Below are 17,913 nucleotides of genomic sequence, written 5' to 3'. Positions count from 1 at the left end.
CCCCTCCATGCCATAAAAACTTGAAACATTTTGCAATCAAAAACGAACAAAAATTAATTAAAAAACACTTTCCGAAAAATAAGTTTTTCAAAGAAAAGTAAAGGCCATTTTAAATTTAAGCTCAGCAGATACAAATACCTGTTAAAATTCAAAAAGAACCAGAAATTACTATTAAAGAATAAATGAAACCCAAAACGAACAGAAATTAAATAAACAATCCTATCAAAAAACATACAACAAGTAATAATATAAATGAATAAATGGATCTTGTAGATTGAATATGAAAATCAAGCTAAAAACGAACAAAAATATTTTGCTATTAAAGCATAAATGAAACTTAAAACGGACAGAAATTGAATAAACAATTTATGCGAACAAACATACAATAGATATACAATAGATAATGTAAATAAATAAATAAATCTTAAAACGAGTGAAACTTAAATTGAATATGCAAATCAAGTGTGAATCGAATAGAAATAACTACAAACAAGAGTTTGGGTATCGTCTCACTGCAGAAGCCTAAAACCTACTGCGTCATTGGCGCTTTACTGAAAATGAATTATATTACAAATGTTTTCTTCTGTACTTAATATTGAAAATAAATATTAAAATTACAGTAAAATTTTGAACTGATGAGCTTTCAGCAAATATTTTCATTATACATCAAATATTCAGTTTAATTTATTAGTTCTTTCCAAGATTGTTCAAGACAAATATAGTTTCACTACAAACAAAATTTGGATACTGCCCCCTTCTTTAACTGTAAAAACATAAAGCCTTCTGCGTTATTGTCGCTTCACTGAAAACGAATTACTCGTATATTACAAATTTATTCTTTTCCAGTTCTTACAGTATTGAAAATGAAAATAAAAATTACAGTGAAAAAAAATCTTGAACTGATGGGCTTTTCAACAATTAATCTTATTATATATCTAAAATTCAACTTGATTTTGTTTATGCTTCCCAAACTGTTCAAGACTCATATAGTTTTATTCTAGGATATCCTATTCTAGGATTTCTTAGGATGTATTTTTGTTTTGTAAGAATTATTTTCTACTTTGTAAGAAGTATTTTTGTTTGTAGAAAGCGTTTTGAATTTTGTAAGAAGAATCTCAGATTTTGCAGGATGTTTTTATGTTTTGTAAGAGCTATTTTTGTTTCAAAAGAAGTATTTTGTATGATGTAATAAGATTCTTTGAGTTCTTAGGATGCATTTTTGTTTTGTAAGAATTATTTTTTTGCTTTTTAAGAAGTATGTTTTGTTTTGTAACAAGTATTTTGTATTTTGTTAGAACAGTATCTGATTTCTTACGATGTATTTTGTAAGAGCCATTTGTCATTGTGTAGGATATATTTTCACTTTGTAAGAATTATTTTTGTTTCGTAAGAAGAATTTGTGATTTCTTAGGATGTATTTTTGTTTTGTAAGAATTATTTTTTTTATAAGAAGCATTTTGCATTTTGTAAAAATAATTTGGGATCTTTTGGGATGTATTTTTGTTTTGTGGGTGTTTTTTGTTCCTTAATGAGTATTTTGTATGATGTAAGAAGGATTTGTGATTTCTTAGGTTGTATTTTTTTTGTAAGAATTATTTTTTGCTTTTTAAGGAGTACTTTGTATTTTGTAAGAAGAATTTGTGATTGTTTAGGATGTACGTTCGTTTTGTAAGAATTATTTTTGCTTCGTAAGAATATTTTTCATTTCTGACGATGTATTTTGGCTCTGTAAGAACATCTAGTGATTGTTTAGGATGTGTTTTCGTTTAATAAGAATAATTTTTTCGTCGTGAGCAGATTTTGTGGTTCCTTATGATGTATGAGAATTATTTTTTGTTTTGTAGGAAGTATTTTATTTTTTGCAAGAAGAATTTGTAATGTTTTAGGATATATTTTCTGTTTTGTAAGAAATTTTTGTTTCGTAAGAAGTATTTTGTATGCTGTAAGAAGAATTTGTGACTTCTTAGGATATAGTTTCGTTATGTAAGGATTATTTTTTTGATTTGTAAGAAGTATTTTTGTTTTGTAACAAATATTTTGTGTTTTGTAAGAACAATCTCTGATTCTTTAGGATGTATTTTGTATTTTGTAAAGAACGTTTGTGATTGTTTAAGCTGTATTTTCGTTTTGTAGGAATTATTTTGTATTTTGTAAGAACAATTTGTGATTTCTTAGGATGCATTTTTGTTTTGTAAGAATTATTTTTTTGCTTTTTAAGAAGTATTTTGTATTTTGTAAGAAGAATTTTGTATTTTGTAAGAACAATTTCTGATTTTTTGTCTTATAGGAATTATTTAGGATGTATTTTTGTTTTGTAAAAATAAGTTTTTGCTTTGTAAAAAGTATTTTTTTTTCGTAACAAGTATTTTGTGATTTCTTTTGATGCATATTCTGTTTTGTAAGAATATTTTATTTTGCAAGAACTATTTTGTATGACGGAAAAACAATTTTGTATTTGGTAATAAAAATTTCTGATTTTCTTAAAATGTATTTTTGTTTTGTAGGAAATATTTAGGATGTATTTTTGCTGTGTAAGGATTATCTTTTGCTTAATAAGTAGTATTGTTTTGTTTTGTAACTAGTATTTTGTGATTTCTTAGGATGTATTTTCTGTTTTGTAAGAATGTTTTGTTTCGTAAGAAGTATTTTGTATAACGTAAAAATAATTTTGTATTTGGTAAGAACAGTCTCTGATTTTTAATGTATTTTTGTTTTTTAGGAATTATTTAGGATTTATTTTTGTTTTGTAAGATGTTTTTCATTTTATAATAATTATTTTTACTTCGTAAGAAGAATTAGCAATTTCTTAGGCTGCATTTTTGATTTGTAGCAATTATTTTTTGTCTTGTAACAAGTATTTTGTATTTTGTAAGAAGAATTTGTGATCTTTTAGAATGTATTTTTGCTTTGTAAGACTTATTTTTGTTTTGTAATAAGTATTTTGTATTTTCTTACAGATTTGTGATTTTTTAAGATGTTCGCTGGAGGGCGTCATAGGGGCAGTAAATTGTGTCACACTGGCCTCAATTGACATCAGAGATATTATTGAGGGTCTTTCATTAGGTTTAAACGATCGATTCTAGTGTAAAGGAATATTTTCCAGGGAAATTGCTGAAAATGCCTTAGGTGTAATAATGCACGCCAGAAGGTGTCACATGCTAACCATTGAGTGTCATAGACTGGCAATTGGCACAAAACATTGTAATATAACAATAAAATGGCAAGTTACCGGTGATAAAAAAAATAGTGGTCATTTTAGTTTATAAAGTTATTTTTGTGGAGGGAAAGCTTGAAAAACGCCAAAGCTTGATAATGTGGGTCAGAGGGGTACCATTTACCAGTCAGAGATTGCCAAAGAGGCAGTCGCATACAAAATCTTGGAACTGGCGGAACTTGGAGTAGAATTGGCGGAATCTGAATTGTGGAATCGGGGGTAGAAGTGGGGAATCCGGAACTGACGCAACCGGAAGCGGATTCGGAGTTAGAGTTGCAGGGGCATAGATGGACTTGGAGTTGGTTGAACCGGGGTGGAAGCCAGCAGAATTGTAGATGGAACGCTTGTAACCGGGGGTCAGAAGCGGAGGAACTGGAATAGGTCATCACCCTACTGAAAACAAAAATACCTTGGAATGTCTAATGATGGGTGTGCCAACGGTTGTCAAATACTAGCCATTGAGTGTCATAGACTGGGAATTGGCATGTAAAATTGCAATATAACAATAAAATGTCAAGTTTCTGGTGTTCAAATAAAATAAAAACAGCGTTCATTTTAGTTTATTAATTAAAAAAGTTTTTCCACAAAATAAGTTTTTAAAAGAAAAGTAAAGAACCCCATTAAACCAAAATGAGCAAAAATAAAATAATCTACCAAGCATGAAACTACCACAAATCACCATCGATAAATGCATGAAACCCAAAACGAACAGAAATTATAATGAATAACCAAGTCAAACTCAAAACGAGTAGAAATTAACATGAGCAGGGCTCAAAACCCCCTATGCAATCCCAAGGCCAGAACATAATTTGCACTTTACTGAAAAATATAAATGTTTTTAGTTTTTCAACTTTTATAAATCAAATAATATTAACATTTTGATTACTAAATATCGGTATATGTATATTAAACTGACAATGCACAATCATTTGTATTTTTTTTTCAGTAAAGTGCAAATTATGATCTGGCCTTGGGATGGCATAGGGTTTTTGAGCTCTACTCATGTTAATTTCTGCTAGTTTTGAGTTTGACTCGGTTATTTATTGTAATTTCTGTTCGTTTTGGGTTTCATTTATTTATCGATGCTGATTTGTGGTAGTTTCACGCTTGGTAGATTATTTTAATTTTGCTCATTTTTGTTTTAATTGGGTTCTTTACTTTTCTTTCAAAAACTTATTTTGTGGAAAAAGTTTTTTTTAAATTAATTTCTATTCGTCTTATATTGACATAGTCTTTTCAGGGAAAAAGAAAATAATTCTTTAAATCTTTTTGTTTTTTTTAAGACTTATAATTTGGCTTGCTATTTGTATGCTGGAGAGAAATTTTCAGAGATTGTCAACAACATACACTCTTTTAAAAATTCGGACACAAGTCGTTATGTTTAATTTAGTTTCCGACTTCCTCTAGTTGACCTGAAATAGAAAAAATGATATCATTCGCCAAAAAAATCTGTTTTCTTTCTTTGATAGCTTGGATACACTTACGCTATTTTTATTTGTTGAATTTTAAGTGCAGAAGTGGCCCCAAAAGTTTGAACATAATACCCTCAACCATTCTTGGGAAATTGCTGAGATGCCTTATTGGGAATTAGCATTAACACAGTGCATTTTGATTTAATCTTAATGCAACATTTAGTTTTTAAACATAATGGGCAAATGGGAGGGTTTGCATAGGAGGGGCACTAGTTGCCCTCCAATGACTTTCGACTATTAGCCCTTTTTTAGTCCTTTCTATTTTCAATCAAATGATTCCTTTTCGAAGTTCCCAAGACAATTCCTTAGATATTGAGTGCCCTGTTCATAAGAAAAAAAAATAATAAGACATTGTACCCATCGATGTTTACTATAAAAATGTCAAGCCTTCCAGTAGCTTTCGATTATTAAAAAGAGCCCCAAGCCTTTCAATTTCCAATCGAATGAGCCCTTTTTGAGTTTCTACAACAACCCTTTCCATAAACACCTTATGTGCCCCAAGGGCATAAACTACAGCCCTTGCCCTGACGGCTGTGAGGGGGCTGTCATCCTTAAAAACCTAATTTCCAGACCTTTCAACTACGTTGAACAAAATGGCTGTCTCACATTTTAAATTGGATGTGTTTGGGGAAATTATAGTCGTCAGAGCGGGGTTAGTAGCCCTTCCATCACTTCTGACTATTAAAAAAGGCACTAGCCATTTCAATTTCAAATAGAATGAGCCCTTTTGAAATTTCTATGACAACGCTTTCATTAAAAACCTGATATGCCCCCAGGGCATAACTTAAACCCCTTGCCAAGAGGGCTGGGGGGGGGGGGGTCATCCTCAAAGACCTAATTTCCAGAACTTTCAACTACGTTGAAGAAAACAACTATCTCTAAATTTTGATTGGATGTGTTTGGGCAAATGGTGGGCGTGAGAGGAGGTTTAGTTGCCCACCAATCACTTCCGACTATTAAAAACGGCAATAACCCTTTCAATTTCCAATCGAATGAGCCCTTTTTGAAGTTTCTACGACAACGCTTTCTATAGAAACCTTATATGCCCCAGGGCATTGATTAAAACCCTTGACCTGAGGGCTGTGAGAGGGTTGTAATCCTCAAAGACGTAATTTCCGGATCTTTCAACTACTTTGAACCAAATGGTTATCTCAAAATTTTTTTCGGATGCATCCGGATAAACGGTGCGTTTGCTTATGGTGTTGGTTGCCCTCAAATCAGTTTTGACTATTGAAAACGGCACTAGCTCTTTTAGTATCAGTTAAAATTAGCGCCGTTTGAGGTTTCTACGACAACGCTTTCTATAAAAAAAAAACCTTATATGCCTACAGGGCATAACTTATAACCCTTGCGCTGCGGGATGTGGGGGAAGGGGTTTTAATCCTCAAAGACCTAATTTCCAGAACTTTAAACTTCGTTAAACAAAATGGCTGTCTAAAAATTTAGATTGGATGTGTTTGAGGAAAAGGTCGGTAAGACGGGGGTTAGTTGTCCTCCAATCACTTTCGACTAATAAAAAGGGCACTAGCCCTTTGAATTTCCAATTGAACGAGTCTTTTTTGAAGTTTCTACGACAAAACTTTCTTTAAAACCCACATATGCCCCCAGGGCATAACTTACAACCCTTGCCCTGAGGGATGTGGGGGAGTGTCCTCCTCAAAAACATAATTTCTCTCTGGAAATCAACTACGCTGAGCAAAATGGCTATCTCAAAATTTTGATTGGATGTTTTTGGGGAAATGGTGAATGTGGACGGGCTTGTTAGTTGCCTTTAATTCACTTTCAACTATTAAAAAGCGCACAAGCCACTCCAATTTTCAATCGAATGAGCCCTTTTCAAATTTTCTACGACAACTCCTTCGATACGAAGTGCCCTGGTCTAAGACCAAGAACCAAAAATAAATAATACATTGTGCCAACGTCGTTTTTTACTTAGGCAGCGCAATTGCGCTGCCTATTATCAAGTTATTTGTGTTGGGGGAAAAGCCTGATAAACCCTTAAGCGCGATAATTTGTGCCAGAGGGTTGCCATTTGCCAGTCATCGATGACCACGGAGGCAGCCAAATACAAAATCTTGAAATTGGTGGAATCGGAATTGTGGAATCGGGGGTAGAAGTGGGGAATCCGGAACTGATGTAACAGAGGCTGGATTCGGAGTTGGAGTCCGAGGGGAATAGATGGAGTTGGAGTCAGTTCAACTGGCGTGGGAGCCAGCGGAATTGGAGGTGGAGAAGTTTTGTAATCGGGGATCAGACGCGGGGAAGTGGAATTGGTTATCAAACTATTAAAAAAAAATTCTTGAAATGTCTTAGGAATGAAGATGGGTGTGCCAGAGGGTGTCACATGTTAGCCATTGAGTGTCATAGACAAAGAGTTGGAAGGAACACGTAACAACAAAATGAACAACAACAAATATAACATATAAAATGGAATATAACAACAAAATGGCAAGTTTCCGGTGTTCAAATTAAAAAAGAGTTGTCATTTTAGTTTATAAAGTTATTTTTGTGGGGGGTAAAGCCTGAAAAACCCTTAAGCTTGATAATGAGTGCCAGAAGGCTACCATCTGCAAGTCATAGATTACGACAGAGGCAGTCGCATACAAAATATTGAAATTGGCGGAAATACGAGTGGAATTGGCGGAACCGGAATTGTGGAATCGGGAGTAGAAGTGGGGAAGCCAGAACTGACATAACGGGGCCGGATTTGGACTTGAAGCAGGAGGGGCATAAATGAAGCTGGATTCGGTTGAACCGGGCTGGGAGCCAGCAGAATTTGAAGTAGAGCCGTTGTAACCGGGGGGGTCAGAAGCGGGGGTGATATGAAATTGGTTATCACCCACGTACCACCCACGTTTGCTATGCCATTACGTAACATTCACATGTGTGCTGTCATTGCCGAAAATTAAACATCCCAATGACCTAACAAACACCTGCTGACCATTTAAAAGAGGGCAGTCATATGAATCCGGGGGTGTGTTTTCCCAAATGTTAACATTCTTAAGAACCTTTTGACCATTTAAAACAGGGACTACTTGTACTGCAGAGGTGTGTTTTCCAAATGTGAACATTTCCTATCATCTGCTGACCATTTAAAACAGGGCGTCACGGGAATCTGGGTGTGCGTCTTCCAGGACGTCACGGGCCGGCGGTGTATCTTCCAGGTTGTCGTCGGATCCATGGCCTCTTCGGAATCCGGGGCCTTGTCGGAATCCTTCCTATGGGCGTGCCTGAAACAGGGGCGTGCTTGAATCTTGGCTATAGGCGTGCCAGAAACTGGAACCCTCTCACTACCAACACCACATCAACTAAGTAAAAAGGTGTAAATACTGAAATAAAGTTAATCATTCTGTTGCGAAATAATCCTCTTGTTAGCTAGTCTTAAAGCAATTCTTGTTGGTCTAGTATGTAATCCTGGCCCCTGGTGATTATGTAAAATCTAATTCCCTTATAGACTATTGGTTAATTTTTCAAAAGGCTATCATACGTTGTGTCAATATTTTAATTTCCCGTGTCTCTGATAGATTTATTGATATATTAGCAAACATATGTTTTTTAGTTTCTATAGCTTCCCTCGCCCACATAGAAAAACCTCTATCATGAGGAATATCCGCGGCCTCATCAAATTGTACAAAATGTTCAGGATGAAAGAACACATGTTCAGCCAGAGCCAAAACAAAAGTTTTCTGGGGCTTGCTTAATTGTACGGTTTTTTCTATTGAGATGCGATGCTCAATAAATCTTTCAAGAAATTGTTGGTGAGTTCTACAAATATAAAACATCCAAAAAGAACAAGGAATTTTATACACCCTACTAACTAAATTTCCACGCGTTAAATCCTTCCTGGAATTAAGGAAACAAACTATTGGTCTCACCGATTGGAAATATGTATTAATGTTATGTTTACATAAAATTCCTTTAAGAATCTCTCCCAAAACAGGCACATAAGGCAAACAAATGAAACTTTTAGACACATTTAATTTTGAAGACTGTGGAAAGCCTATAACCCTATTATTATATTTAACACGTCTAGTTTCTATTATTTTATCAATGAATTTAGCTTGGTAATTATTAAAAATAAAATATCCTTAAAATACAATAATTCGGAATTCAAAAATTCCTGGGAATAAATTCTGAAAGCTCTATCCACTAGTAAAATCACAAGAAACAAGCCCCAGAAACACGAGGAGAGCCTAAAACCGTGTAAAGGGGAGGTTTCAATAGAATTCATGAAAATTTTTGCCAACAAAGGTGAGAGGAATTCCCCCATAGGTAAACCAAAAACCTGTTTGTAAAATTCTCCCCCAAACCAAAATAAAAAGAATTTTCATTTACAAGGATAACCAACTTCATTCATAATGCCATCAATATCCAAACTCGCCAAGGTTACATCTAGTATTAAATCAAAGTGCTTTTGTAATTTAATCCTTAATATATCTAAAAGCACTCTACAAAAGGTAGTGCTTTGAATATCTACAAAAGGATTTTGATTTAATACAAGATATAACCTTGGCGAGTTTGGATATTGATGTTATTATGAAGTTCGTTATGCTTGTAGATAATTATTCTTTTTATTTTGGTTTTAGTGGAGAATTTTACAAACAGGTTTTTGGTTTACCTATGGGACATCCCTCTCTCCTTTGTTGGCAAATCTTTTCATGGATTCTATTGAAACTTCCGCTATACACAGTTTTAGACTCTTCTCGTGTTTCTGGGGAAAATTCATGGATGAAGTGGTTTGCATTTGGAAACAAGGTTTAGATTCCTTAGACCTTTTCCGTAAACATCTTAAGAGTTTTGATAAAAACATAAAATTTACAGTGGGGTTTGACGAAAATGGCAACTTTTCTTGATATCTTGTTAATTAAAAGTGATTTCCATTTACTGTTCTCTATATATAGAAAGCCTACTCACAATGATAGATAATTGAATTTTCAGTCGTGCTACCCTGTGTCGGTGAAACGAGGGGTTGTGATTTCACTGGTGGGTAGAGCTTTCAGAATTTGTTCTCAGGAATTTCTGGATTATTGTATTTGAAGGATATTTTATTTTGTAATAGTTACCCAATTCAATTCATTGATAAAATAATAGAAAATAGATGTATTAAACATAATAATAGGGTTATTGTGGTTTCGCGGTCTTCAGAGTTAAATGTCTCCGAAAGTTTCATTTCTTTGCCTTATGTGCCTGTTTTGGGAGAGATGCTTAAACGAATTTTACGCAAACATAACATTGATACATGTTTCCTATAATTGAGAGCAATACTTAGTTTCCTTAGTTCAGGGAAGGATTTAACCAAAGGAAATTTAGTTAGTGGGGTGTATAAAATGCCTTGTTCTTGTCGGAAGTTTTATATTGGTAGAACTCACCAACAATTTCTTGAAAGATTTATTGAGGATTGCAACTCAATAGAAAAAACTCCTAGAATTAAGCAAACCTCCTAAAACTTTTGTTTATACTCTGGCTGAACATGCATTCTTTCATCCTGAACATTTTGTACAGTTTGATGAGGGCAGGACTATTTCTAATAAAAGAGGTTTTTCTTAGTGGGCAAGGGAGGCTATAGAAATTAAAAACATATGATTGCTAATCTTTCAATAAATAGAGACACGGAAAATTTAAATATTGACCCAATTTATGATAGCCTTTTGAAAAATGAGCCAATAGTCAATAAGAGAATTAAGATTTTGCATAATCACCAGGGGACGAGATTACCTATTAAACCAACAAGAACTGCTTCAATAATAGCTAACAAGAGGATTATTTCACAACAGAATAATTAACTTCATTTCAATTGTTACTCTTCTTTACCTAGTTGCTTTGGTGTTCTCATCGAGGTAACTTTAATAGATTTTGTTCCCTACGTGGATCAGTTGCGACAATTGTATTTTATTAATATTGGTGGTGATTTTTTTTAGTTCTTTTTGTTCTAAGGACGCCTAGTTTACATACAGGCGAAATATCCGAGTTATTCTGGTGTTTCCACTCTACTGGCCCCAGTCTCGTTTGTTTGTCTTTTCATTGAGTTTTATCTGTTGTTGTTGATGTTTGTAAAGGATGATATAGTCTACTGTGTTCTAATTTTTCTACAGAATATATTTTAAACAAAAATGTTTCAGCTCCATTCTAATGAAGATGAAGGCTGATAAAAATTGGCGTCATTAGTCACACAGTAGAAATAAAAAAAAAGAATAAAAATGGTAAATTTGGACAAAAGGGTGAATTTTTCGTTTTTTTTTATCTAGACCTACTCTCTTTTTCCTACCTTGCTTAGGGCGGTAAGCATCAGAAAGTTTAAGTCAGATCTTGTGTCTTCAGTAAAATCATCTTCAAGTAGTCCAATCTTCTTTAAATGACCAGGAGTTTGCACAGATAGTGCCATAAGGTCACCAACTGCCTCGTGAAACCCTGAAAACACAAGATTTTTAGCCTCAGTGACCTTAAATTAGTCTTAAAAATAATTTTGCTTCATTTAATTTTTCTGTTATCCAGTAATTAGACATGTTTTCCTTCAGAATATCATTTTAAGATAAATATATAGTATAATGTTTTGAAATTGGGGTGCCATGTCTATCCAATTTATCATTCCAAACAGGATTATGAGTGAGATACGCCAAGAAAACAATACGGTCCTGGGAGGAGTATGTTCTTACCCAATATATTGAGTAGGATATTGCCGGAGCTTGGACGCAGATACACAGTGTTTAATTGAAACAGAATGGCAATAAACCCAAGGATAAAGGCCCACCTTATTTTCAATATTCAAATGTCAAACTTCTATTTAAATTACAGATTACTAATACCCCGGATATATATATATATATATATATATATATATATATATATATATATATATATATATATATATATATATATATATATATATATATATATATATATATATATATATATATATATATATATATATATATATATATATATATATATATATATATATATATATATATATATATATATATATATATATATATATATATATATATATATATATATATATATATACACACATATGTATATGTACATGGGCGTACGTATATTTTTTCAGTAAAGTGCAAGTTTTATTCTGGCCTTGGGAAGGCAAAGGGGTTTTGCGCCCAACTTATGTTAATTTCTGCTCGTTTTGAGTTTGACTCGGTTAATTGTTGTAATTTCTGTTCGTTTTGGGTTTCATTTATTTATCAATGCTGATTTGTGGTAGTTTCACGATTGGTAGATTATTTGATTTTAGTTCTGCTCATTTTTTTATTAATGGAGTTCTTTACTTTTCTTTGAAAAACTTATTTTGTGGAAAAGTTTTTTTAATTAATACATTTAAAGACCACAATATACATCATTTTTTCTCAGGAATGATCGTTTAGTTTTTTTGTCTATGACACATGCAAAATTGTACAAGATGACGAATGACTATGTACAGCTTAAACAAAAGGCATTGAACAAGCGACAGCAAGAATCAAATTCTTGATGATTCTGTGCAATAGATTTTGTGCTAGGTGCATAAAATCAGCAGTTAGATTAGAAGACATGTAACAACGAGAATGATTATTCAAATAGAAAGTAGACACATACACAATTATACAAGATGACGGATGACTCCATACAGATAAGGCAAAAGGCATGGAAAGAGCGACAGTGAGACAAATGAAAATTAAGTACAGACAAGAAACAGCAAGAATAACATATGTTTTGTTTTGGATTATTGTTTTGTATTTAGGTGGTCCAGGAAATGAATGATCCAGAAAATTATTGATTTTGCTTTAGTACTTAGTAAAATCTTTGAAAAGGCTATGCTTTCGCGTCTCATTGCTTTTCTAATTTCTAAACATTTCTTTCATGATTTTCAATTTGGTTTCCGAATGAAGCACTCCGCTGAAAATGCTTGTATGACCCTTTTAAATTCTCTACATTGTGCGTTAGATTCGGGATGAATCGTGGCTGCTATATTCCTGGATATTCGTAAGACATTTGATTCCTTAACCCATGAAATTGTTCTATCGTAGTTGTCTGATTTTGATATAAGGGGAAATGTATTTTCTTCATTTCAGTCTTATTTAAAAGATATGATAATTTCTGTCGATCCACTTTTCCCTTCACTCTCAAACGTAAATTTTGGCGTCCCCCAGAGATCAGCTTTAGGGTCTGTGCTATTTTTTATTTATGTAAATTATTTTTTTTATGTAGTAAATAAGCGGAACCTTATTAATTGCTGTGGACTTTTTCATCCTAAACTTTCCCTTGCTCAAAGTGACAACTATAGTTCCCAACTTCTGATGTCCTTGTTTGTTTTATTGATGGCAGCACACTTGACTCTTAAGGAAATTGCGAATCAGAGCTTAGATTAAGTCTGAAAAATTTGTTTGAAAGAGTAATTTTATGGCTTGATGCTGTTTATTTTACCCTAAATTTTTCCAAGTCTAGTTTTTATTTTTTTTGCGTGTTTCTCATATTTATCCCTAGCTCCCTGAAATTCACCAGCCAAATGGGATAGGCTAACTCACAGATCCAAAGATCGATATGTTTGTTTTTTGGGCATCCTTGTTGATTAAAACCTGTTTTTGAAACTTCACATTGATTTGATTAAAATAAAGTTATGCAGTAGTCTCGGTATTTAAGGAAGCTTAAACATACTTTTCCTGGATCAACTTTGAAAATTCCTTTTCACTGCTTGATCTAATGTTACGTTTGTTACTGTCCAATAGTATGGATGTCAACCTTTCCTTCTCTTTAAAAACCACTTTCTAAGGTTTATAATAAAACTAGAAACCTTATTCAGGAAACTAATCGTTCAGGAGTTATCCCTTTACTCTATCTCGAATCACTGTATATTCTTTCTTGTGCATGTTTTACTTTTTCTTAGCTTCATGGGGACTTCCCCCAACCTGTAGAATGTTCCACCGTCTTTTATCTCTGATCACAATAATTATCATCTTCGCAATGTAAAAAAAGCAGTTTTATTCCTTTTAGTCCTTGGGTAAGGTCAGATATCAATCATTTAATGGCGAGTCATATTGTATAGAACATTGCCTGAATCAGCTCGAAGGTGTCACTCTTTCAGGTTGATAAAAAAAAAACTGTTAAAAATGCTTCGGCTTGTTAGAGTCTATTTTTATCTATTATTCTTAGATATTATTATTTTATTGGTATCAATTTAATCTACTTAATTAATTTAGTCTAATTAGTCCATTTAGTTTTTGTGTTCTATAGTTTTATTTTACTTGTATTTATTTGTTTATTATTAATACTGTTTTTAAGATTTTTTTTTCTTTTCTTCATTTTACTCTTTTCTCTGTAAATGATTATTTTTTTCTCTGAGTTAGTGACTCATTTGTCTTCCCGCTTTTTTACAGGTCAATGATATCCTGGAAATCCACACAAAACCACTAGCTTTGATTAAACTTCCAGTCTAACAAAATATGGAAATGGGTCTAAGTCCTCTAATAGAGACTATTTTCTAAGAAGAGAATAACATAGATTAACTTACCTGGATTTGCTCCTTCTCTAAAAGCATACGGCTGGTGTGCATGACGATATTGTTGAAAATATTGGATATGACCCATCTCATGGTGAACAGTAATTAAATCTTGCATATTTACTCCGGTACACATTTTAATCCTGGAAATTAATTTTAACTCAGCTTATTGGTTTCAAACAAACAATATGTCCTTAAATCGCAGCAATACTAATCATGCATGTTGCATGACGTACCTCAAGTGTTTGAAGTCTAATCAAACCACATCAGAAATAATTACCGTTTAGCTCTTCGTACTTAATAGTTATTCAACATTATTAGGTATAGCACACCAATAAATGTTTACGCACTTTCAAAAGGCTTTTTGTTTACATTCTGCTTCAACTATTTCTTATTTCTTTTTGCAAACAGTAGCTTCAACTAAAAATAGAAATGTAAAAGCCAAACCAGAATGGGAAAAATACAGTTAGTGAGACAAGAATGACATCAGGTAGCATCAAGCTCCTACAACTGATGCATTCACTGACCCTTTCCGAATCTTATTGTACCTGTTTTTGAGTAAGTGCGGCTTAGGGAGATTTCCATATGATATGAATGCTACTTGAGGAAATTTCTATTTTTGCTTTTTATTCCGTAGTTCTGTTTTTGGAATAGATTGAATTCTACCTAATAGTTATATCTCTTTGCGCAACACTCAAAATGGAGTAAAAAAAGAAAAATAACACGGAGAAAATCAAACAAACTTTTAATATTAAAGGTTCAGTGGTGTTCTATCTTCCATCTTTTTGTTGTTTGTTCTGAAAGTAGAAATTCTTAATATCTGATAATATTAATAAGGATAAAAACAGGTGAATGACATTAGTGCAACCAAATGAGTCTATCTTGACATATATGGTTTCATTGGGTTACAGAAGGATAGAGTAGTGTTGGAAACCTCTGGGACTGGGCAAATGAGCCTATCTTGACATATATGGTTTCAATGGGTTACACAAGGATAGAGCAGAGTTGAAAACCTCTGTGACTGGGCAAATGAGCCTATCTTGACATATATGGTATCAATGGGCTAGACAAGGATAGAGTAGTGTTAAAAACCTCTGGGACTGGGCAAATGAGCCTATCTTGACATATATGGTTTCAATAAGTTACACAAGGATAGAGTAGTGTTGAAAACCTCTGGGACTGGGCTACATTCCAATAAAAATGTTTTACAATAAACTTTTACTGTTAAAATTATTTGAAAGAATAGTTAAATTTCTTGAAACAAATTCAAATGGCCATTCTGCCTCACTTGAAAGTTTTTTTTTCCAAAAATTTGTTTTAAAATTTTTGGGGACTACGGCCTACGGTTCTTTCTTTACTAGGTTTTCTTAAGAGGGCAACAACAATGCCCCTAATGAGACAACCATGATGCTTGGAATCAGCTTTACACTGTCTAATTTGGCTTTTTGTTATTTGTAACTCAAAGAACTTGGAGTGATGTTTAACTTTGTATTTTTTACAGAAACCACATCGCCCACATCTAAACTTTTCATGAACTCGTGCTGGACTTTACTTTTGATTGGTTGGTACTATCCAGCCTAGCCAAAACATATTTACAACAAGATTACATAGTATGCGAAGGAGAGCGACGAAATTCACATCCTGTGTAAAAAATTCACAGCCAGAAGGGAAAATGGAAATAGTTTGGCTGAATTATCCGTTCAGCCGTCCATGGAAAAAAAAAAATCTGAGGGTAAATCTTGGCTGAAATATTTGAAAGTTTTTTTTTCACTGCCTGTGAATTACGTACCTGGTTCTTCTTCATTATCCTACGGGTTTTCGTTTCATCATGATTATCCAATGTGCTCTCAGAGATTGAAAAAAAAATGTATCTTACTTATTAAAAATCTGACCTCAGCAATTTGTTTCTAACCTTTTGAGAAAAATGAAAGATGTCACACACTTGACCTTGTGCAGCTTACCTGTAATCCTCTTCCTTACAGAATTCCCAAGCTGAGGCATGACAAGTTACCTCTTTATTTGGCGGTTTGACTATCATGGATAAGCTTGTATTGTAAGTTGTCGGCATTTCCTCAAGCGTAAGGTTTACGTAGAAGTTTTCAGATACTTCAAACATTTTTACGACTGTCCAGTTTTTCTAAAATTAAAAAGTTTAAAATTTGTAATAAGTTTTAAAGGCTATGTTTAATATAAGAATCACCACTCTTCGAGATAGAATGGCTATTGGCAGGTTTAAGCCACACTCTAAAAGAGTTTCTATAGTCTAATTTACCCTATATGTCATCACAGGGGTATGCTTGCCGCTTAAAAGTGGCAAAATATTCAATAATGTTAGCTCCCTGGGCAAGGCTTTTCAGTGCTAAGACCTTCTCTGAAGCTTCCCTATATGTTTGAAAGATGTCTTAGTCATTTGAGCACATGCAGGTTGTGACAAGGGTGTATTTACAATAGTCCATAAATAGCAAAGGTTGTGAAATTGAAAATCAAAAGGATATTGAGGAGGATGTTGAACTAAATCAAATGAAATTATTTAACTAAAGAAAAAGGCACTAGTTTTATGTACGTTGTTAGAACTGCATATTTGCAATATCTCAGCAGCCTCTAAGGGTATCAAGTTTGAACTTTCAAGGTATATTGAGGATGAGGTTGAACTAAATCAAAAGATAGTATTGGCATACAGATTGTCAAAAAAGAAGCATCCACAGCATCTCTGGAATGACTAAGGGTGTTAAGTCTGCACTTTCAGGTAATGTTTAGCATGATTGTGAACTCAAAAAAAAGACACTATGTACATCCAGGTTGTAAAAAAGTCGTATCTGCAATATTTTGGAACAGCAAAAGGAATAATATCAAAACTTCAGAGAATTTTCAGGGGTTATGTGGAACTAAATCAAATACACTGTATGCATTCAGATGGTGAAAAGCACATATATACAATGTCGAAGGATTGGCAAGGGTATGAATTGTAGGCAAAATGTAATAAAAAAGAAGCTGATAATAAAATTACCATCGGTATGTCTGTCTTAAAAGCTATGTGGATCAGTATGATCTCAACCCCATAAAAGGAAAAAAATTAAGCAGATTTTCAATCAATTTGTTTAAGCAGTATTCTCCATACTTATCCATCCAAAATTTATAGTACAGCTATTAGCGAAATTTATTGTCAAATTTTGTCTGAAATATTAGGCAAAATTTTTAAATATTAGGCAAAAGATTATCCAAATAGGAGTTGTTAAAGAAAATCAGAGAGCTACATTAAACCATAGACGAGTAGAAAAAATTTAAAATCATAATCAAACATAACAAAAGTAACAGAATATGGAAATTAACAGAATACATATATGCGACCTAAAATGGACAGAAATTACAGAGAATAATCAAACCAAATTCGAAACAAATAGAAATTATCGAAAGTAAGCACTAGGGCATAAATTTCAAATCATTTTACTGCTTAATGACATCTTCAAGCTGGTAATATGGTGTTCCGCCATTTTTGACTCCTTTGGATAAGGCAGATCTTGAATTAGACTTTGTCATATCTTAGATTTGTCTTCAGTTTCTAGATTTAATACTAATACAACTACTATTACTACTACTACTAACAACTCACTACAGCATCAAGCGGTGACCTGTGGTCAATACAGCTACGTACGATTACCCTCCATCCTAATCTATTTAAAGCGTCGTCGTTACAAAATCCCAAGAAGTTTAAATTTCCCTTAAATTCTTCCTTACGACCT

At 33.2% G+C, this 17,913-nt stretch overlaps 1 protein-coding gene across 1 annotated transcript in view; it reads right to left on the bottom strand.

The window, feature by feature from the left end:
- LOC148939355 (angiotensin-converting enzyme-like) overlaps window positions 1–17,913 on the bottom strand; it is a 402,696-nt gene that overhangs the window by 61,404 nt on the left and 323,379 nt on the right. Inside the window, exons 19-21 of the mRNA XM_089107028.1 lie at window positions 16,135–16,310; window positions 14,186–14,316; window positions 10,952–11,094 (exon numbers count right to left, since the gene is read on the bottom strand). Of these exons, the coding sequence (XP_088963154.1) occupies window positions 10,952–11,094; window positions 14,186–14,316; window positions 16,135–16,310 (450 nt within the window). The remainder of the gene's footprint in view (window positions 1–10,951; window positions 11,095–14,185; window positions 14,317–16,134; window positions 16,311–17,913) is intronic.

This window comes from Artemia sp. Qi Xiang Cuo, chromosome 21 (genome assembly GCF_049724085.1).
Source record: "Artemia sp. Qi Xiang Cuo chromosome 21, ASM4972408v1, whole genome shotgun sequence".
NCBI classification, from domain to species: Eukaryota; Metazoa; Arthropoda; class Branchiopoda; order Anostraca; family Artemiidae; genus Artemia; species Artemia sp. Qi Xiang Cuo.
The sequence above is the reverse complement of the archived record's forward strand: the minus strand, read 5'-3'. Positions and strand labels throughout refer to the sequence as shown.